The sequence below is a fragment of the Phoenix dactylifera genome, chromosome 6, assembly GCF_051530095.1.
Source record: "Phoenix dactylifera cultivar Ajwa chromosome 6, Ajwa_hap1_PhDact_Kaust_v1.1, whole genome shotgun sequence".
In the NCBI taxonomy this organism is placed as follows: domain Eukaryota; kingdom Viridiplantae; phylum Streptophyta; class Magnoliopsida; order Arecales; family Arecaceae; genus Phoenix; species Phoenix dactylifera.
In genome coordinates, this window is record NC_143195.1 from 29,929,722 (window position 1) to 29,950,153 (window position 20,432).

The 20,432-nt window shown below is 39.2% G+C and overlaps 1 protein-coding gene across 4 annotated transcripts; it reads left to right on the top strand.

The window, feature by feature from the left end:
* Positions 1-2,621: 2,621 nt before the first annotated feature.
* Positions 2,622-20,318, top strand: LOC103702789 (uncharacterized). 4 transcript variants are annotated; one of them, XM_088723605.2, is made up of 10 exons: positions 2,628-2,866; positions 2,950-3,068; positions 3,156-3,252; positions 6,569-6,815; positions 6,920-7,010; positions 7,146-7,226; positions 10,466-12,434; positions 12,518-13,951; positions 16,886-17,006; positions 19,628-20,318. In XM_088723605.2, exons 7-10 carry the CDS (start codon positions 11,415-11,417, stop codon positions 19,840-19,842), a joined length of 2,790 nt encoding a protein of 929 aa, XP_088579731.2. In that variant the 5' UTR covers positions 2,628-2,866; positions 2,950-3,068; positions 3,156-3,252; positions 6,569-6,815; positions 6,920-7,010; positions 7,146-7,226; positions 10,466-11,414; the 3' UTR covers positions 19,843-20,318. The 4 variants fall into 4 exon arrangements, 3 of the variants coding, with proteins under 3 accessions (XP_088579731.2, XP_088579730.2, XP_089780134.1); XR_015988013.2 differs by having other exon boundaries at positions 2,622-2,866; positions 3,156-6,815; positions 16,795-17,006; XM_088723604.2 differs by having other exon boundaries at positions 3,156-6,815.
* The last annotated feature ends 114 nt before the right edge of the window (positions 20,319-20,432 follow it).

The following is a 20,432-nucleotide window of genomic DNA, read 5'->3' on the forward strand; positions in this document are numbered from 1 at the left end:
CATGGTCAACCAAACATGCCAAAAGTACTTTCCTAAGCATCCTCTTCTTAGGAATTTGTTCCCAAGAATCATATTCCTAGGAGGGAAAATGCTTCCCACGAACCAAACGAGCCCAAAATGTTAGCAGAGGACTAAACCCGTTGAACTACTCTGCATTAAACGAGCACAATATGTGAAGACACTTCTCCTGGGCCATGCATGAATTTCCAGGCTGGCGAACAAGCCAGTTATTTGCGGGCTAGTTTGAGTTTGGCTTGAAATTTGATTTGAGTTTAGCTTGCTTGATTGAGAAGCGAGCCAAGCTAGATCAAGGCTTTGCTTGCCCGAGGTGTGCATAAATTAGGTCAAACTACTAATATATAATAATATGTATTTAATTATTAATATCTATATACATAAATATTTTATAATATTTATAAATTAATATAGATTATGTAAAATAGAATGCATTCTAATTATAAGATCACACTATAGTAAAAAATACTACTCTACACTATATAAATATCTTAAATGATATCGAGTTCTTGCTAAATCTCTTAGATGAAGAAGAGCTCCCTCGCACCTTCGCCAAATATCCTATCACAACATGTACCCAATTCCAGAGCCGAGGCAAGAATCCATTCTTTTCATGGGCTGATTGCTCTTTTGGAAAATTCTAAGGACATCCTCTCAATGTAAAATTGTTCTCAGAGACACTTCCTTGATTTTAAAAAGTTCATTTAAGTTTCCAAACTGTTTCTAACTGGTCCTTTGGCTTACCCACCAGGAGACCACATTAGCCTACCATTTTAATTGATGAAAATGCCTTCTCCCTCTTTTAGCCTATTTGAATATCTTTTTGAGATCCATGCTGGTGGACGAATAATTTAGATCGTCCACACAACCGCTTTGAGATCTATGTAGGTGGATGAATAATTTTGATCATCCATTGCTTGCCTTGAGATTTGTGCAGGTGGGTGAATATTCAAATCGTACATGCGATTGATTTGAGATTTATGCAGGTGGATGAATAATCCTGATCATTCATTGATCGTTTTGAGATCTATTCCGACGGATCAATATCATGATCATCTATATGTTTGCTTTGGGATCTATGCAGGTGGATGAATAATCTTGATCATCCATTGACCACTTTGAGATCCATGCAGTCAGATGAATATTTGGATTATCCATGATGTTGCTTTTGAGATCTGTGCAATCATCGACCTCTTTTTTTATCTTCTTCCTTTTCCTCTATATTGCTAGCAGCCGGTGGATGACACACACAACAATCCCTCTATTCAAACCCCCATCTCTTGTGCTCAAACCATCTCCCTATGCCGGTGGATGAATAAAGAAGTTTGGAGTACTTTTAGATCTGACACAATAGGTCGTGTAAACCCAACAAACTAGGCCCGGTCCACTTAATTGGCCCAGCCATTTTTGGCCCAAACCAAAAAAAAGGGAAAAAATTTCGGCACGTGTTGCGTGCCTGTCTAGAGAGAAGAGACTTCCGATCAGAGTCTTCTTTCTTTCGAGATTATTGGATGGAATCTGACTTCGGGTCAGATTTTGGTCGCGACCGAGCCTATTTAGAGGCCCTCCCGGTCTCTCTTCCACTCCACTAGAGGTCCAACCTCAATTGGAGCTCCATGTCGGAGGATTTCTTCGAATCCTTCTTTGACCGTCGATCGCCTTTACACTATTGCCGCAACCAATTGTTGCCGGAAACCAAGAAAGGACCCAACCTCCCTAGAGCTACTCTTTCTCTCCTTCCAATGGTCGTTGGGAGCCCCGATTGGACCAATGATCGTCGAATTCTTGGTGAAAAAAGACATTGCCTCATTTTCTTTGTTTTGATAGGTCAACCCCTGTTTTTCTTGATTCCGGCTGTTTCTGCCACCGATGCTTATCGTCAAGGTCTTTCTCTAATCCCTTGCAGTGGCAGGACACCATAGTCGGAGCTCCCGCTATTGGGATGCTCGATTTCCATGGTTAAAAAGGCTGGAACTCTGTTTTGAGTGGTTTTGGCACTGGCTGCAGTCGCCAATCGCTGCTAGCTATTATTGTGTTATATTGCTTATTGGACTGGTGTAGTTCATTATACTATTTTTTTCTATTATTAAGATTCTGACATATAATTGCTCGGGACTTGGAGAGTGCGTTATCTTCTGAAGATATTCACGATCATTTGAATTTCTATGTTAGCTTAGTTAGACTAGTTTAGTTTAGTTTGAACATTTTGTTCGAACTGAATCATAATAATTAGTTAGCATATTTTGACTTATGTTACTTTAAAATAATTGATTATGATAATAATTTATTTAGATCTTAATTAAATTAATTTTTTGGGAGATTGCAAAGTTATTATTATTGCCTTAAGATTATAATGATTTGGCTGGTAGTTTTGCATGCTCGTAAGATCTGTCTTGCAAAAATGTGGCGTCTATTATACCTCGAATTTAAGTCCTGGCGGATAATTTGATTATAATATAATTTTATATTATGATGTTATAGTTACTCGAGATGATCGGTGGGATCAATTTGGGAAATGTCTAAGAACCATTAGAAAAATTTTAAAATGGTTGTATATTCTGCTTACCAACCAGCCGAGCCTGCTGCGGAAGCTAAACCAATCTGTTCCCCGTCTCACTCTTGCCTGGTGACCTTCCCTCCGAACCAGTGCAGTGCTCGGTGCTCCCTGTTGAGAAGAACAAGGGAGTTTTTAGCGAAAAAAAGAACAGGGGAGAAAGAAACCCAAACTTCCTTCCGCGGTTGGCGAATGGCCGCCCTGGGCGTCGCTTCCACGAGCTTGGTCGCCCGCAGTACAAGCTCCAAAACAGTTTCGTCGAGGCTCCCAAGCCGAAGAATTTCACGCATCGGATGAGTGCGAATCCTCCTCTCTTCCACCTCCCTTTCCCGAGCTCCACCGAGCCACTGCTTCATGGTTCCGCTCGTTCTTGTTTCCAGGATTTCGAAGGAATGCTGGTCCCGCCTCGGGGGCCACATAGCGCGGCTGGAGTTAAGCGGCGCCTCGAGGAGGACGCCGACGCCCGGGAGGAGAAGGGCGCCGCCGGGCTCTTCGCGAGGTCTTTCTCACCCATTTCCTCACCTATCTTCCCTGCACACAATCTTTCCCCTTTCTTTGACCTTTGCTAATCCACATCTTTCAACAGGCGAGGCTGGTGCCGGAGACGAACGAAGGGCTGGTGGAGTATTTTCCGGACACCGAGCTCGGGAGCTTGAGTTCGAGATCGCGAGGCTGAGGCCTTGGTAAGCTGCCTAGGAATCATTCTCTCTATCACCGTTCAGAGCGTCAGGGCAATGCGATGAATTGATGCGAACTGACACTGTTAGTAGAGATTGTAGTGGAAGGAGAATAAGGAATTTAATCGGCTGGTATTGTTATGTTAATAATTTGTGTGAGATTGCTGTGACAAGACATATGATTGGCCAAAAAGCCAGTAGCTCTCTTATACATAGGGCTGAGAATCAGAATATTCTGTCATGGTAATATTGTTTCGTGCTTGGTCATATACAGGTGAATGAGATAATACCAACTAGGTAAGCTATCTAATGATCTGTGGATCATCATTACTGGTTTTCTTGTTTCGATTGAATGTTATGTGATTTTGTTTGAATTCAATATCAGCACAAATCTCCTGATTTCCTTTTTACATGATGGCTTTCATTTAGTTATACAGTTAAACAGTGCCTTACAAGAAAATTAAGATATCTTGTAATGATTAATGTATTCTTAAAGTTCCCTGTTGTGTGGTTCAAAAGGTTGGGAAGTAAATAGGGTGGAAAAAAAAGATAAAGAATGTAAAGATGGGAAAGTGGTAAAACTAACAACTAACAAGGATGTGGTGGGGAACAAGTAGTTTAAAAATTGGGTTCATATTGCTTAGTTTTGAACCAATGATTGAAAAGATAAATATTTAAAAATTTGAAAGTTAGAAATTTTGGAAATTACTTATGATTATAAGAATTATGCATGCCTGCATAAAAATAGTAGTTTAAAAATTATGGATCCGGCATAAATTCTTGTTCTGGCATGGTTATGAAAACATCGATTTATTTTCATAACTATAGATTTTGAAATGAGACGATATCCCTGTTTTAATATTGCATGATATTTAAAACAAATGATTACTCTTATTTTAATTCCGCATGAATTTTTGAAAGAAAATGAATTTTCTGCTTTTGGAAATAAGATATGAAATTCTAGTTGTTACTATTATGTTGTTGAAACAAGTATATTTACGTTATGTATGAGAAAACGATTGTTATGGATATTATGCAAAACTCTCTAGTTTGACTATGATTTAGGTCTAGCCAATGGCACTGATCGTTGGCCACACGTCAAAAACTAATTTCTTTCGAATCTAGTCAATTGGGGTTGATCGCTGGCAGAGCTTGTCCTTTCGGGCCTAGCCAATCGAGACTGATCGCTGGCACACACAAATTGTTCGCGTGTTTTGTTCTTAGGACCAGTCTCTTTGCCCTATTATGGGGTGAATTGTGGCTGTGTGATTCAGAGTTAGTTCTCTTTTGAGCCTAGCCGGTTGGGGTTGATTATTGGCACACGTTGATGAATCACATGTTCTGTATTTAGGGGCTAGTCTCTTTCGGACCTTGTCATGGGGCTGATCGTGGCTATAGTTATCAATGGTTGAGAGAGAGTTTATGATTTACCATTATGCAGGGCATATTTTAAAAAAGAAATTTATGTTGGTGAATGCATCTTAATATTGTGAAATTGTTTATATTTGAACAAATTATAAGTTATGCTTGATCCAACTACAGATTTTGATAACTTACTAAGCTTGTAAGTTTCATTCTCTCTCTTCTATTTTTTTTTCAGATGCAGAAGAATAGACGAGACTTGGAACTGAACAGTGAGGGGTTTAGGATCTAGAAGACATCTAATTAGCTTTTCTTTGAATAAATTGAATGGATATTTGTATGAGTTTTCTTATGATCCCTTGAGATTGTAGACTTTCTTGAATAATCATGCTAAGCTACTTGTTGCTTTTCTTACCACTGTCCGAGTTTGGAATGACACAAATATGTATGAATAAAAAGGCAGGCCTTGCATATTCTGTGGGGTAAAACACTAAGGAGGTGGCTGTTTGTCACATGCTTGGCTTGTGTTAACTGGTCGGGGCGTGGCAATATTTACAGAGTGCATGAATTATGTTAAAGGATTTTAGATTGTAGGGGTGGACAAGTTTGAATTTGTTTCTTGGAAACCACTTTTCCTACATTTAAGTTGAAGTGGTTGGGTTTAAAGAAAAGATAAATCTTTGTTGGTGAAATTATTGGACTTATTTTTGTAACAAAAACTAGTACGCTTGTGTAACTAGGCAATACCCTTATGAATCTTAATGTAATACTTGCATTTGTACAAGTATAGTGTTTGATGTTTTAGAAGATATCATATATTACTTAACTGCTAGATATGTCTTTCACTGCCAGTATTGTCATTTAATTTGTGCATGCTCATTTTAAGCCTCATCTTTTTGTGCATTTCATATCTTTGGTATTCAAAAAATGCTCCAGGTCAAGGTCGAGGTTTTCATAGAGGAAGAAGAATTGTTTTAAAGACACAGGGCTATTGTGTTTCTTTATTAGACAAGTTTTCCCATTGATACAAGATTGATTATGGGTTGTCTTGTAACTAAGAATTTCAATGAATTTCTGTTGTAAGGTCTAGCCACTAATGTAGAAGTGAAAAAATGAGCCATTTCTTTTGAAAAGTCCTTGAAGTTTTGTTGTGACAGTGAAATAGATGTTCAATCTTGTCATCTGTTTAAGAAGAATTTTACTTAAGCTGAAGGATAAGTTGTTTCATCTTACATTAGGTCAAAGGATCAAGTTGCTGGTATTGTCGACCAAATTCTTCTTTTTCTTCTTCTTTTCATTAGTCTCATGTTCCACAGATAAGTTCACTATGGGCTGGATTGCCTGATCATTCTTTTGGTTCACCACATAAGTTACTTGTTATATGCTTGAGCGACATTTAGAAGGCCCTTTTCTTCCCACTGTTTGAGAAATGCTAGGTCTACGGTTGCATGTGGATCTGGAGGAGATCAACATTCTATTTATTTATGAGAGAACTCTTCAGTCCCTGAATTTACTTTGATATGTTCAAACCAAAATCTATTATGAAGTCGTGATCTGATCCTTCCTAGAATTGAATGGCGAGGAAGGATAATTTGCAGTTACTGTAGTTATCTTTATTTGTATGCACAATCATCTATTTGATTGCTTGAACTTGGATATATTCAAGAAAATGTAAATAGAAGTATGAAAAAAACTCCTTTTAATCGCTATACATAAAACACAACCTGACTTTCATATAAAAATTATAACCAGTGTTTTGCAGCTACCAGGCATGGATAATTCAACACCACATAAATGTGCAGATTAAACAAAGAGTTCTTCAATCGCCTACGACTCTGAACTTGGGCAACTTTGATTTGCAGTGACCAGAACTATGGTCTTTCATTGAAATAAGCAATTTCTGATTACTTCACTGGTAGTTGGATATAAGTATGACTGACTTTTATAATGTGTTTTGCAGGAGATGGAGGATAGATTGATTGAGCTGGAAGCAATGCAGAAAGTTTTGCTAGAGAGAACAGGCCTGTTGACACCCCAAAAGTCCCTTGCATCAGGGGTTGGTCTGCTCTCTTCTCCAAACAACACCAGTTCTGTCTTAATCCTTACTGCAGAAGCATATATGATAAGACAGAGAGTCAGAGACTGACCTTCTATTAGCAAAACAAAGGCTTATGAAAATATTGCAATCAAAAGATTGGGAGGCAACTGTATGATTAATACATTACTTCCCCACTCTTCAAAAATCATTGTTTTAGTTTCTCATTAACTAAATCTGAATCTTGTAACTGGTGAAATATTTCTCTATAAGCAGTTACTGGAGATGGTTGAACAGAATGAGCTAAACAGATCTGTATTGGCTCTTCTTGATGATAACATTTAGCAAGGCACTATGTAACGATCAGGTTGGCTGTTTCTTTCTTTCTTTTCTTCTTTTGGGTGTCTCTGTTTTTTTTGTCTTGGTTTGTAGAATAGCTCAATAGGTCAATCAACAGAGGTGTTTGGTTACTCATTGGTATGTTGTATGGCTTATTCTGCAGAAAGAAGCTGCAGCTTTTGTGGAGAATGTCCGTTCATCTATTCTGAAGTATATCACGATATGAGACATAAACAAACATTTTGTAAGCCACTTTCTTCTTTTGTTTTACCTCTTAATGCAAATTCAGCTTGAAAATTGCATATATACTGCCCAGTGTTTTTTTGTGTCTGATGTAATTATATAAGCTCATGTTGCTCTAACAAAAGTCGGAGGATTATTTTTTTTCAGATCAAGTTTTTTATTTTTTATTTTTATGTAAGCCTCAAACAAACTGACCTGGTAGATTGAGTTTATTATTATCTTGATTAGCTAAATGAATTTATCATTGCCTTGTGCAACCAATTCCTGATAAACAGTGCATATGGAGATGAAATAGATCTTGCACAAAAAAAGTATGGATGATATGCTAAATATGGATTTAAGAAAATAAAGGATTTAAATATGGATTAAAGAAAATAATGAAAAGTATGAATCGCTCAACTACACTGAGATAATAAAAGAAAAATACCGCTGATCAGAAAGAAGCTGTTGATTTTTGCAATTCTAAATTATTTCATACCCTTAAAAAATGGAAAATCTAACCTAGTTCATCAATTGTGGATCTTTTGTATTGAAATTTATACTAGTTCTTTCTATAGGTCTATCTCCATGAAAAGGTAAACTTCGAAATTAGTGAAACTTTGTTTCCCTTTGAAATGGAGGATCTATAACATGATGGTATCAATTCAAGTCTTCTAGTAGTTTTGAGATAGTAGATCATATTAATGGCTTGGATCATCGATGTGGGACCCCTATCATCCAATTCAGAAAAGGTGTAACTCTATAAGAATTACACCAGGTATAACTTGAACTTGATCCATACACATACATATATACATACATATACATACATACATACATACATACATACATATATATAGATACGCACACACACGTACATATATTATCTTTGAACTACTTAGACATAAAAAAGATTTGGAGATCTTTAGCCTATGTATCAAGTGATAAAAAATTGAATAGTTTAAATAGCATGAAACAATACATATTTTTTAACCACTCGGTGCATAGATTAGAGGCCTCTAAATTATATGATCTTTGATATATAAGCAATTTAGAGGTAGTAGATCACATCCAATAGCTTGGATTATCGGTGTAGAACCCTCATTATCTAATTTATGACTTTATAAGAGTTATATCATGTGTAACTTGATCCATACCCACACACACACACACATACACACACACGCACACATATAATTGTGTTGTATGTCATATTTTCATCCTTCAAGGGTTTTCTATCGTTTGATAAGCTCTGGGATTTTTATTTGTAAGTAACCCTATACAACGCATGTCACGTATAACATATCACAAACAAATTGTTGTATCAAGTACAACATGTGCCATCTAGCTATGTCTCTTTCATTTATAGTAAAGGCTATGCAGAAGGTCCAGAACCAGTGGCATGGGTGTGCTCAATAATGGCTCAATATTTTACCAGAATAAGCTTTACAAAACAAACATGGCCTTTAAATATTGACAATATCTCAAGCCGGCCGGCCTTTGCCTAAGGAGGCTCTCTTGGCTTAAAGTTTTTGCCTGAAGGCTAGCAGCAACTCTGTCTATCGATCCCCAACAGATTATTATTTTCAGCATTTTAACACTACTGATGTTGGTAACAAAACAAAGAAAGTCGGCTAAATTAAGAGATTTATGTAAGTTACATACATACTCTATAGCTATTTCGATGATAGTATTTATCCTCTATAATGCTTAACTGAACTTTTCCCATGCCACTGAGGCTTCAAGACTCTGAAATCTCTTTCACTACATAGTTTATTTATGCAACATCTCCTATTAACTATAGCTTATTTAGTTCAGTTTGTAGTCCAAGGGAGAGAAAAAACTGCACCTTCCAAACTGCAAGAATATTTTATCAAATTACATAAATAAAAAAGGAAAAATCTCTAATTAGATGAAAAATCATAGCCACCCATTCATCTTGTCACATGCAATACTTGGACTCTAGTCATGTAATTAAACCTGAAAATTACTTAACATAGCCTTACGCTCCATGTGTCCCAGACTTGTCATAGTAATTTAGGTGAAGATTTTTTTGTAATTAACCTAGACTTGAGAGTAACCAATTTTAGCCCATCAAATTTTGTTAGATCTTAACAGTGGTTATGTGGTTTGATGCAGTAGATCATAGAAGTTGGAAGTTACCAAAAATTTTCTAGACCTGTATGATATATCCATGAATTAATTATTATATATGCAAGTGTGGTTATATACTTGTAGGTATGTGGATTTTACTCCTTTAAATCTTGAGGGAAGATAGAGGAGCCGTAGCAAATCAACCAATAGATCCAAACCAAACCTGAAAATGTTGTGTCAACTTGTCACACCTGCACTACACCACCCCAGTTGCATCTTGAAAACAATCACTGTATGTGTATGTGAACCTTTGATGAGACATGAAACACTCATTACTTTTTTTATTTTTCCCATCCAAGATGAAAGATTAGGTAACCCACCATATTCATATTCATGTGAAAACACTTTATTACTAATCCAGATATGAGATTCTAGTCTCTTGCTTTGCTCAGACAAAGCATATCAAAGATGCACTTTTAAGAAAGGCTCATAATGGGATGCTTATTCAATGACAATACCCACTTAAAATTTTATGTGCAAGCCTATATCTCATGCACTACTTTTCCCAAGTCCATCACCTTTTGATCATGTATTTTGTATTCAGCAAATAACAATTAGCATAAGACATGACAGCAATTGTTACACAGGCATCTAGAACAACAATTGTTAGAATTATGCAGGCATCTAAACAGAACAGTTGATAAGTTTTCTTAGAAAAATATATTCGTACTCTTGTTATAGCATAACATCAAACTGCAGTATACACTTGCAAATCGAAAAAATTACTAAAACAAAATTTAAATGAATAATGCTCCTTAGAAACCAATCCAGATGAACATGCAATGCATACGAAGTTTAAAAAGGAAAAACAACAAATTTTATAAAAGAAGTTGGGTAGGGAGAAGAGGAGTTGCATGGTGTACATTGAGAAAGAAAGAGAGAGAGAGAGCACCTGAATTCATTCTGAAATTTTGAATGAAGTTCTATCCAGCAGAGGATCCTTATTTGGATTTTGAATGGAATTATTTAAAGTACGTGTGGCTCCAATTTTATGTACTATTTAGTTCATGTTATTTCAAATTTCAGTAAACTAATTAGTTGTATGTCATGCGCAAATTTGTCAGAACAAACATCTCAATTTGTGCTTTGTTTAATAATCCAAAGCAGCTTTAAATAATTCGAGACGGTTTGGGCCTCACCGACTGTAAGGCACTTGGCCCGAGAGAGGGCTGGCCGTCCAACGTCTAAAGCTATCTGATGCCCAAAAGGACCGCTCATGGGAGGCCCACCGGGGATGGGCCCACGGCGTAACCTCTATGGCGCGATAACCCCAAATTGGCTGTCCGCTGCCCTTATCACATCGCCCGATCGATTGACTTTTTTTGTCGTGCGTCGCCGTCCTCCCGCTGTCGCCTCGGCTTCCACTACCGTTCGACCGTTCGTCAATAATCGAAATTTCTGGGAAACACTGAGAAATTCCTTGAAATTCTTAGTTTCTGCCACGTAGGAGGTATAGAAATTTCTCGACGGACATTAGATCGCAGCAGAACGCATACTTCCCCGTTAAGTTCTCGGACCGAAAAATCCCGCTACCCGTTTAAAATCCCTCGACGGGCGGAAAGGCTACCACGCATTTCTTCTCCGCGCATTTCGTTACCGTTCGATGCGTCCCTTCGCGCGGGCGTATATCCTCGGTCAGATCTCCATCGCACGGTCCGCACAAGGCGGTGAAAGGTTACCGCTTCCACTCTCTCCCCCCCTCTTTTTTTAAAAGAAAAAGGAAAAAGAAAAACAAACCCTAGATCGTTCGTGCTGCCGCCTCTATCTTTTCTCTCTCTTTATCTCTCTCTCCCATTTCTTCTCTCTCCTTCGACTCTTCGTTGCTACAACGCCGAATTCGTGAAACGCCATAACGGCCAAGAATTTGAGATAGTGCAAGAGGAGGTAACAAATAAAGAAAGAGGCAAATTTCCGGAAAGGGGCGAAAGAGAGAAGAACATAGGGCATTTCATCGGATCGTCGGTTGGGATCCGGTCACCGTGGGCGTCGTCGAGGGGGCGGTGATGGGATCCCGCGATGGGTGGGCGCCGGAAGCCGATGAGGACGCCGACGAGTGATGAGACGGCATGCGAGATCTGAGAACCGGAAGATCGTACGGAAGCTCGGGGAGCCGGCGAGGGAGGCGGAGGGGGCAGCGGAGATTGGGTCGAGGATCTTCCCCTTCCGGGCGCCGCCGGCGTCGATGCCGTCGGTCGGGACGCGGCGGTCGACCAGGGTGTTCGTCCTCAAGGCTGCGGCCAAGGCTGGCGGCGGTGGCGACGGGGAACCCGAGGCGAGGGTTCTCCGCTCCGGGAAGCGCCTCGCGGTGTCGGAGCAGGCTCCGGGAAAGAAGGCGGACGGTGGAAACGGCGACGGGGTCGAGTGGCTGCGGGTTCTCGGAGGCGGTGGCGGCACGGCGGATCTACGGTGGTGGAAGGGGGGAGGGAAGAAGGTGGATCTGGGGGCCGGGGATGAGTGGCGCGAGCCCGTGGCGCCGGAATCCAACGCCGGTGGGGCGGATGAATCTGTCAGTCGAAGGAGCTTTGTGGATTCTCCCGATGGGGAAAAGTTTGGGATAGTTTACAGCCGGAAGCGGCGGAGGCCTCGGTCAGACGATGCGGTGTCTTCGCTTTCTGGAATAGGGGACAGGGGCTGCGAGAAGGATCGGAAGTATGGAATCGTTTTTGTGCGGAAACAGCGCAGGAAAAAGCCCAAGGTGGAACCTTTAGTTCAGGAAGTCTCAGGAGAGACAGGGAAAATAGATAGGAAGCAAGAAGATTTCTCAAGACGAACAGGTAGAGGGGAGAAGGAAATTAGGATAACAGAGTCTGCAAGGCATTTTGCTGAAAAGGTGGGCATTTTAGAGGATGATATCTGGACTGGCGTGAGTGGTTCTATGGTGCTCGCCGTGCTCATAGATTCCTCCTGTAGCAGTAGTTCACATCGGTTTTCTCGTTTCCTTATCTCTGTAATTAGCGGGATGAAGAGGGCTAGAGTGAGAATCTGGCAATTTGCTGCTTTTCTTCTATCTGAATCGATAGCCAGTGCTTTCTCTCTAAATGGCGTCCATTTCTTACCAGTTCGGCACTGCAACAATGTAAGCTTTCTGTTTTTGCTGCCCTTTTCATTGTTTCTGTTATATTTTTAGGTTTTGAATGTTTATTCATGTTTTCTGTTCAGAATGTTTTCTTCAGCACTGCTTTACCTGCTTGTGGACTTTTCAAGACGTATGGTGCCAGACAGTTTATACCTTTGTTCTCGCTTAATTTCTCTGCCATTCCATTCTTCTTCAAGAGTTTGCATGTTAGTATGGTTCTTGGTTCTCAATACTTGCCGAGAGTTCTTGCAAGATACGTAATGGGTTTGCACGCAAGTTTTCCTGTGAATGTGCGATTTGAAGAATATGATTCTCATATTACTTGGGATACAGTTTATTCAGGAACGGAAATCCCAGTTTCTGTAGTTCCTGCTGTGAAGAGGAATGAATCACATAGTGCATTGGAAGGCCCTAGACCAGTTGGACGAAGTGCTGTAATTTTGCATGGTTCAAGGCTACGTAAACATCAGAGAAAGAGGAGCTCCTCTAGGCATTCCAGAAGTCGCCATCCTGTCCTAATGAATTCACATCCTGGTTCATTGCGATCTAATCCAAACAATGTTGGAGTTTTTCCAGAATCCAGAATACTTTCCCTAAGGGACTCCTTTGTGGAGCCTGTCCATGTGAAAACAATTGAATATTGTGTAAGTGATTTTTTAAGTGCTAGAGATGATAGTGATGCTTGGACTCCTCTTGGATCTCAGGAAAAGCACAGAAAGTCATCTACAAAGAGCCCCGTCGAGCTTAAGTCGGCTTTGGTTGAGTTGAAGCAAAAAATAGACTCAGCACATTGCAGTGCAAATATCTTGGTTACTATTTCTGATAGGTGCTGGAGGGAAGAAGGGGCTGATGTTATGTTGGAATTCTCACATTCTCAAGACTGGTGCATAGCAGTGAAGGTAAGGGGCATGACAAGGTACCTGCATAAACCTCAGGAGGTGAGGCCCTGTGTCGTCAACCGTTTTACTCATGCCTATATGTGGAGTGGAGAGGATGGTTGGAAGCTTGAGTTTTGTGACAGGTGGGATTGGCTTGTGTTTAAGGAATTGCATATGGAATGTCGTGAACGTAATTCACAGAACTCACAGGATGTCTTTATAAGGGCAATACCAGTGCCAGTGGTTTGTGAAGTTGATTATGAGGACAGTGCCACAGCTTCTTTTGTGCGCCCTGATGGTTACATTAGGGTGTTGGATGATGAAGTTGGGCGAGCTTTAAGAAGCAATGTTGCCATATATGATATGGACTCGGGGGATGAGAAGTGGCTCGAGCAGCTAAACACTAGCTCTTCTGATGTGGATAATAGTGGTTTTAGTCACATTTCATATGAAACTTTTGAGAAAATAATATCTGTCTTGGAAAAGGATGCTTATAACAATCCCAATGGCATTTATGATAAAGAGAGGGCATTGGATCTTTGTCAAGATTTGGGAAACAGGGATATGCTGGCTGCTGTGTATGTTTATTGGGTAGAAAAGAGGAACCAGAAACGCGCAGCTCTGGTTAGGGCCTTTCAGGTAACTATTATGCTTCAGTTCTTCTCTTGCATATCCACAATGCTTTGGTCTCCAACACTAATGATATGGAATTTGTTGTGTTGGTATCCAATCGTTTTTCACCTATTTTTACATATGCGATTCATTATTATCTCTGTCTACTGTTAGATAGTTTTGAGACATGATGCTATTGTTTACTATTAAAAAATATGCATTTATTGGTAACGAGAGCAAATTCAATAGCTTAAAAAAATCATGAATTCTGAAAGTTGATTAATTGCATCATGTTTAGTGTGGCACATGAACTTTGAAGAATCAGTCGTGTCAAAGCATACTGTCATTTGAATTTGAAAGCAAAACTCTTCTATCATCAACTAAGATTAGTTATTTAAAGTTGATTTGCTGCACCAAAGGATAGGTAATACATGCTAGTCATCAAGTCTTAAAGAAGGCTTATGCAACATCAACCTTCTACATCTGTGAAGGACTTCACTATTATATATGTTAGTTTATTCGCTCAAGCTATAGTCACATGTCCATTATCATGGTATTGCTTGGTTTCTTCCTTGAAGAAAAATATAAGCAATGACAGCTTTGACTTGTTAGATAGCAAAGAGAACAAAGCTTCTTTTTAACAGTACTGAATGGCGATCATAACCAAGGTCCTAAATCCTGTGGGATGGGGCGGTCTTGGTTTTTCCTTGAAACTGGACATGGATGTGTCATTTGGGATGCTGGGCCGATAGCGGGACGTCCCCGTTCCAACACTTGGGACAGTACTTTGCCCAGTATCTTGCAGGATGTTCCACCAGATTTGAAACAATGGTCATAACTTGTATTGCTATCTTTATGTACATACATATTGCAAAAATAGAAGACAGTTCAATGTCCTTGTCGCTATAACATGTAGATATAGAAATGCATGTGCAACCAAAATGTTGCATGCATAAATTCCCGGATATGCGCGTATACCAGCTTCTTACCATCAAGAAAATGATTTGGATCCCGAGTTAGCTGACTACTGTGACCATGAGGTCTAGTTGCTGCTTGCCCATGCAACTGCCTTGGAAACTATTTAAGCTTGTAGTGTTGCCATGATGTTGTTTCTTGTCTTAGCACAAGTCATTATCTATGGCTTATCAAAGCCCCTAAAATATGAAAAATTAAGCAGTTAGTCTTTTTACTGAGGACTGGAAAGCGTAGCACGGCAAAGTCAATGATTCATTAATACGCCATTTTAAAGCAATTATCGAGAAAGGAAAAGGTTTATACCCCTTCAGTTGAGAGTTGGAATATTACACATCAAATGTGAAGACAGACAGAAAATAAAGCCCCGTTTAAATACACGTAGAGACTAAAGCACACATACAAACTAAAGCCTCTTTTCACTAATTATAGTGATGAGAAAATAAGATGGTCACATTTATGGAGTTGGAGTGAGGTACGAGGATATGTACCGGTGGTGCCTATCAAGGGATTTTCAGAGGGTTACATGCAAAGAAAAAGGGTTTTTTGTTTGTGTTTGTGGGGGGAGGGGACGGGTAGGCTAGGCAAAGGCTGCCTGCTTGCGATGTTGCTTGATAGTGGGCTCTTGACTTGTGTGGGTGCTGGTGTTGATAGATGCGCGGCTGTTCATTGGATGGGAAGGGGCCGACAGGGCAGATAGAGAGAAGGGGATGGGGATTGAGGGAGGGGAGGAGGAATGGAAGCGGTAAGTGGGCTTGAAGCCTCTTTGTTGTTGTTAGAGTCGTGCATTTGGGGCACATGAAAGTTTGTCAAGAAAGCGAGGAGGGTAGTTTTGATGTATTGAAAATTTTCACACAAAAGAAATATTGACATGTTATAGGAGTTTTATGGTAGTGGCAATATTTGGAATATTTTCTAAATACTATGCTCCATTGTAGTTGTTTCAATGCCACTATGTTTTTCTTTTATAGTTTAATTTATTTGCTCTTTGAATTTCTGTGGAAGGATCATGCAAGAACATCAAGAGATTATTCATCACTTTTATCATGCATTCCATCCTCATAAGGATTTTTTCTTCATACTATATTTATGCATCAATGAATAGTTGGGCTTTTTGAATGGTGGAAGATAAAAATGCTTTTAACCATTTATCAAAAAACTATGGAATACATAAATAAAACACTGATGAGTGCTTATGTGAGAATTATGAAAGTAATGGAGTTTGTTAATGAGAAAGGTGAAATTTATCTGGGTTATCTCGGTCAACTAGCAACATAAGTTAAAATTTGTCATACATCAATGCACCGGGTGCCTTAGGACATACAGCAATGCACCTAGCCTTGTGCCTCTCTACGTGCCGAAGCTATCTGTGTCAACCAGTAACATAAGTTAAAATATGTCATACATCAATGCACCTAGCCTCTTAAGACCTTTTAGTACCTGTGCTTACTGGTTGTTTTATCTTTCAAAATGACTTGTGTGGCTTATTTTGTGTTCATCTTTAGACATACTAGTACTTTGGATTGAAGTGCTTATGTAAGTTGTTTAGATGCATTGATATTTTATTTTGTTCCTAGGTGGATTGAGGGACATGACTCTTTATAGAGTATTGGGAACACTACATTGTTATAAAACTGTGCTTACCTAAATTTTATATTACAGGCCTCCATAAAATCTTGCAATTGTCAGAAAGACAGAATGTATCCATATTTGACATCTATTTAGTGTGCAATAGATTGCAATTTCTATCATATTGATTGTTCAAACTAATTATAGCTGGGTCTTCTTACTTTAGTCTCTTAAATTTTTATTAATGTAGGGGTTATTGATAGGTACTAATGAATATGACTTAGAACATATTCTTCTTATTTTCGTTCTTGATGTTCATTTTTTCACAGGTAATTTATTGGAGGTTTGTTCCTTTTGCATGTGGTAGTTTGGTACATAACTTTGTATTATCACGTAATTGTGTTCTTGATACTGTCACAGTATGACATCCCAACCCCAAGGAGAGCACAATTTATGCAGAGACCATTGTTTCGGAAAAAAAGATCTTTTAAGAGGCAACATAGCCAGTCTGGAAGAGGGAAGCCAGAATTCTTCTTGGAAGGTATGTTTTGCGATGTCATTAGTGAGGTGTTTTCCTTGTTTGATTTAAACTTTCATTGCATTTGAGCTCTTTCCAATCTTCTTTTTCCCTCATGCTTTAATTGACCTGTTCAAGCCCGGGGACTATGTGTTGGCTAGTCTATTCTGAGAACCATTTTTTTCTCCAAATGAATGGCTTTCCTGGAGTCCATTACTACCATAAGTATGGACTAGGCACCAGGAGAGAGAAATTTAGTCATTTTTCCAATATTGGTCAGCACTAGAAATTAATAATATTTGTGCTATATATAATTTAAGACTCTTCAAGGTTTATATGTGATCTAATGTTCAAAGTTTGTTGGTTTTCTTTCTGGGGTTGTCTTGAAGGCTTATCGGAAGAGGTTTGTGATGGAATTAAGCTTGACATTGATGGTGGTCTCCTAGGTGTTGGATATTGGCCCTATATGGTATTTTCTCGAGTGTCAAAAGAAAATGAAAAGGGGGGTGGGGGTGGGGGGGATCGCAGGCTGACCTGGCTTAACTCATCCGACATATGTCACTGCTGGGAATTCCTTTTTCTTGATTTTTTAAAATGAACTAGCTATTTTTTCCAGAGTTCACTTAGAAATATATAGAATCAATGCAAATAGAAGTGCATATCTGAAAAAATCATCACTTGCAGAAAAGCTTGTATCATGAAATGCGTTGTAAATGTCCACGAATCTGTACAATATTAGCTTTAGAATAATACTTCGAACCATGCGATCCGTGCTCTAAATGTCTAGACTGCATTACTAGTGATTCTTTCTTGCAACTTTACTATGCAAAAGGAGTTATTCGTTGGCACTCGACCTATCCATATTTGAATCTCTCAACTGTTTCTTTGAACTTGTTAGGAAATTAACAGGCTCGTGAACTATATTGTTAACTTTTGCTTCCATGTTTTCGAATCTCCAACAGTATCTTTGAGCTTATTAGGATGTTAACAGGCTTGTGAACTTCGTAGTCCAGGGACAAAACCTTATGGGATGGTTAAACTTTTGTTTAATTCGTTAAGGCAGGCCTGGAGTCTTGATCTTATTTTATGGCTCTAGGCTCCGTAAATCAGTTGACTAATCCTCCTGCCCAAATCTTACTCAAAGACCTTTTACCTAAACTGATCGACCAGATAAGGAGGGTACAGCAAAATGTCGTGCTGTTAAATAGCACACATTTTTGCTTGGGTGCCAAGAAGTGTCGAACGACATTGTCATGGGTTCTGTTGTCCAACATATCCTGAGAATATGTGTTTGTAGGTTACACAAGATCTAGATGAAACCTTGGATGTCATATTTCTCTGGCTCTTGCTCGGTTTAGCAGGTGGTCGAGCAAGTTTTCATGCCAGTTATTACTCTCTACTGCACATGATGTCACTGCTGGGAATTGCTTTTTCTGGATTTTTAGAAAATAAACTAGCCATTCTTTCCATCATTCACTTAGAAATATATAGAATTGATGCAAATATAAGTGTCTCTTCAGATTTACTGCTTTTATGAGAATTTTACATTATCAGGTGAACATGGTTTTATCAAAGAAGAATTAAAATTAATGTGTGCATTTGCACATATGAAAAAATCATCACTAGCAGAAAAACTTGTGTCATGAAATGTGTTGTAAATGCCCACGTCAAATCTGTACAACATTAGCTATACAATATTACTTCAACCCATGCGATCTGTGCTCTTAATGCCTATACTGTGTTACTAGTGATTCTCTCTTGTAACTTCACTATGCAAAAGGAGTATTATTCATGGGCGCTCAACCTATCCATATTTGAATCTCTCAACAGTTTTTTTGAACTTGTTAGGAAATTAACAGGCCCATGAACCATGTTTTTAACTTTTGGTTCCATGTTTTTGAATCTTTAACAGTATCTTTGAGCTTGTTAGGATATTAAGAGGTTTGTGAACTTTGTAGTCCAGGGACAGAACCTTATGGAATACTATAACTTTTGCTTAATCCATAAAGGCAGGGATCTTCTTTTATGGCTCTGGACTCAGTAAATCAGTTGACTAATCCTCCTGCCAAAATGTCAGTTGCAAAGACCTTTTACCTAGTAACTGATTGACCAGATAAAGAGGGTTCGGCAAAATGTCGTAATGATAAATAGCAAACAATTTTTGCTTGGGTGCCAAGTAGTGTTGAACCACATTGTCATGGATTCTGTTGCCCAAGATATCCTGAGAATACATGTTTGTAGGTTACACAACAGTCATGGGTTCTGTTGTCCAAGATACCCTGAGAATACATGTTTGTAGGTTACACAACATCTAGATGAGAACTTGGATGTCATATTTTCTCCGGCTCTTGCTCGATCTTGCAGGCGGTCTAGTATTTTCTCTGGCCCTTGCTCGATCTTTGTAGGTGGTCGAGTAAGTTTTTATTGCCAGTTATACTCTGCCTTGTGCATGGTGTTTCATGATGATAGGCAGTTCTTTTACTAGGTGAAAGATTTGGATGGTTTCCTGATCCATCTGATATTATGTGGCTTTGTTATTTGTTTCTCCTCTTCTAATGAGTTTGGGTGATCCCTAGGAAGTTGTGTAATTTGAACTACTTGAATCCTGTGGGTTTGTGTTGATTTTTCACTATTTCCATGTGTAGCTGGAGGTAAAGAGGAGGCTTCACGGAGGAGGGTCCAAGAAGCAGAGAATGCGGCTGATAGAGCTATGGAATCGGCCATCCAACTCCGTATTAGGGCTCAAATGCTGATGGCAAATGCTGAATTGGCTGCATACAAGTCTGTCATGGCTCTTAAGATTGCAGATGCCATGGTGGTATCCGAATATCCAGATCTTGCTTCTTTAGTTCTTGATTGAATCTCGGAGCTGGATATATCGCACAGCAGTGATGCAAAAGCTGTCATTCCATTTGGCTGGAAGTGATCAATGTTTGTTGCTGCCTTTGTTGCCAGAGTGGGATTCTGGCTGATTTAAGCCGTGGGGCGGTTTTTGAAAGCCAGTTTTGGGGCGGGGTTCCAGGAACTCTGCAGACGAGAAGCTGTAATTTTGTATAAATGATAGCTGTCCCTAGATTTTGTATTTGTACCATTATCTCATTTGTAATACCGAATTCTTGTGATTCTCAAGGGATAAGAAAGGAATACGGGAAGTCAAATGACTAGAAGCATTGGTCGATCATTCTCGGCTCCTTGGCCCCTCATGAGACTCCCATATCGACGATTTGGATCACTGGATGGATTACTTGTACCGAACAGCCGTATTATTATTTTCTTGGTTTCTGCCGATGACTCGGATGTTTGCACTTAAATCTATTTCCTGAGGTTGTTCTGCTTTTTCTGTGGCACTTTCCTTGCGTAATCTGAGCAAGCCTATCTTCTCTTATATTCTGATATAATTGCTGAATAAATATGAAACTGGACGAGTGTTTGCAGAAGGAAATGTATCCG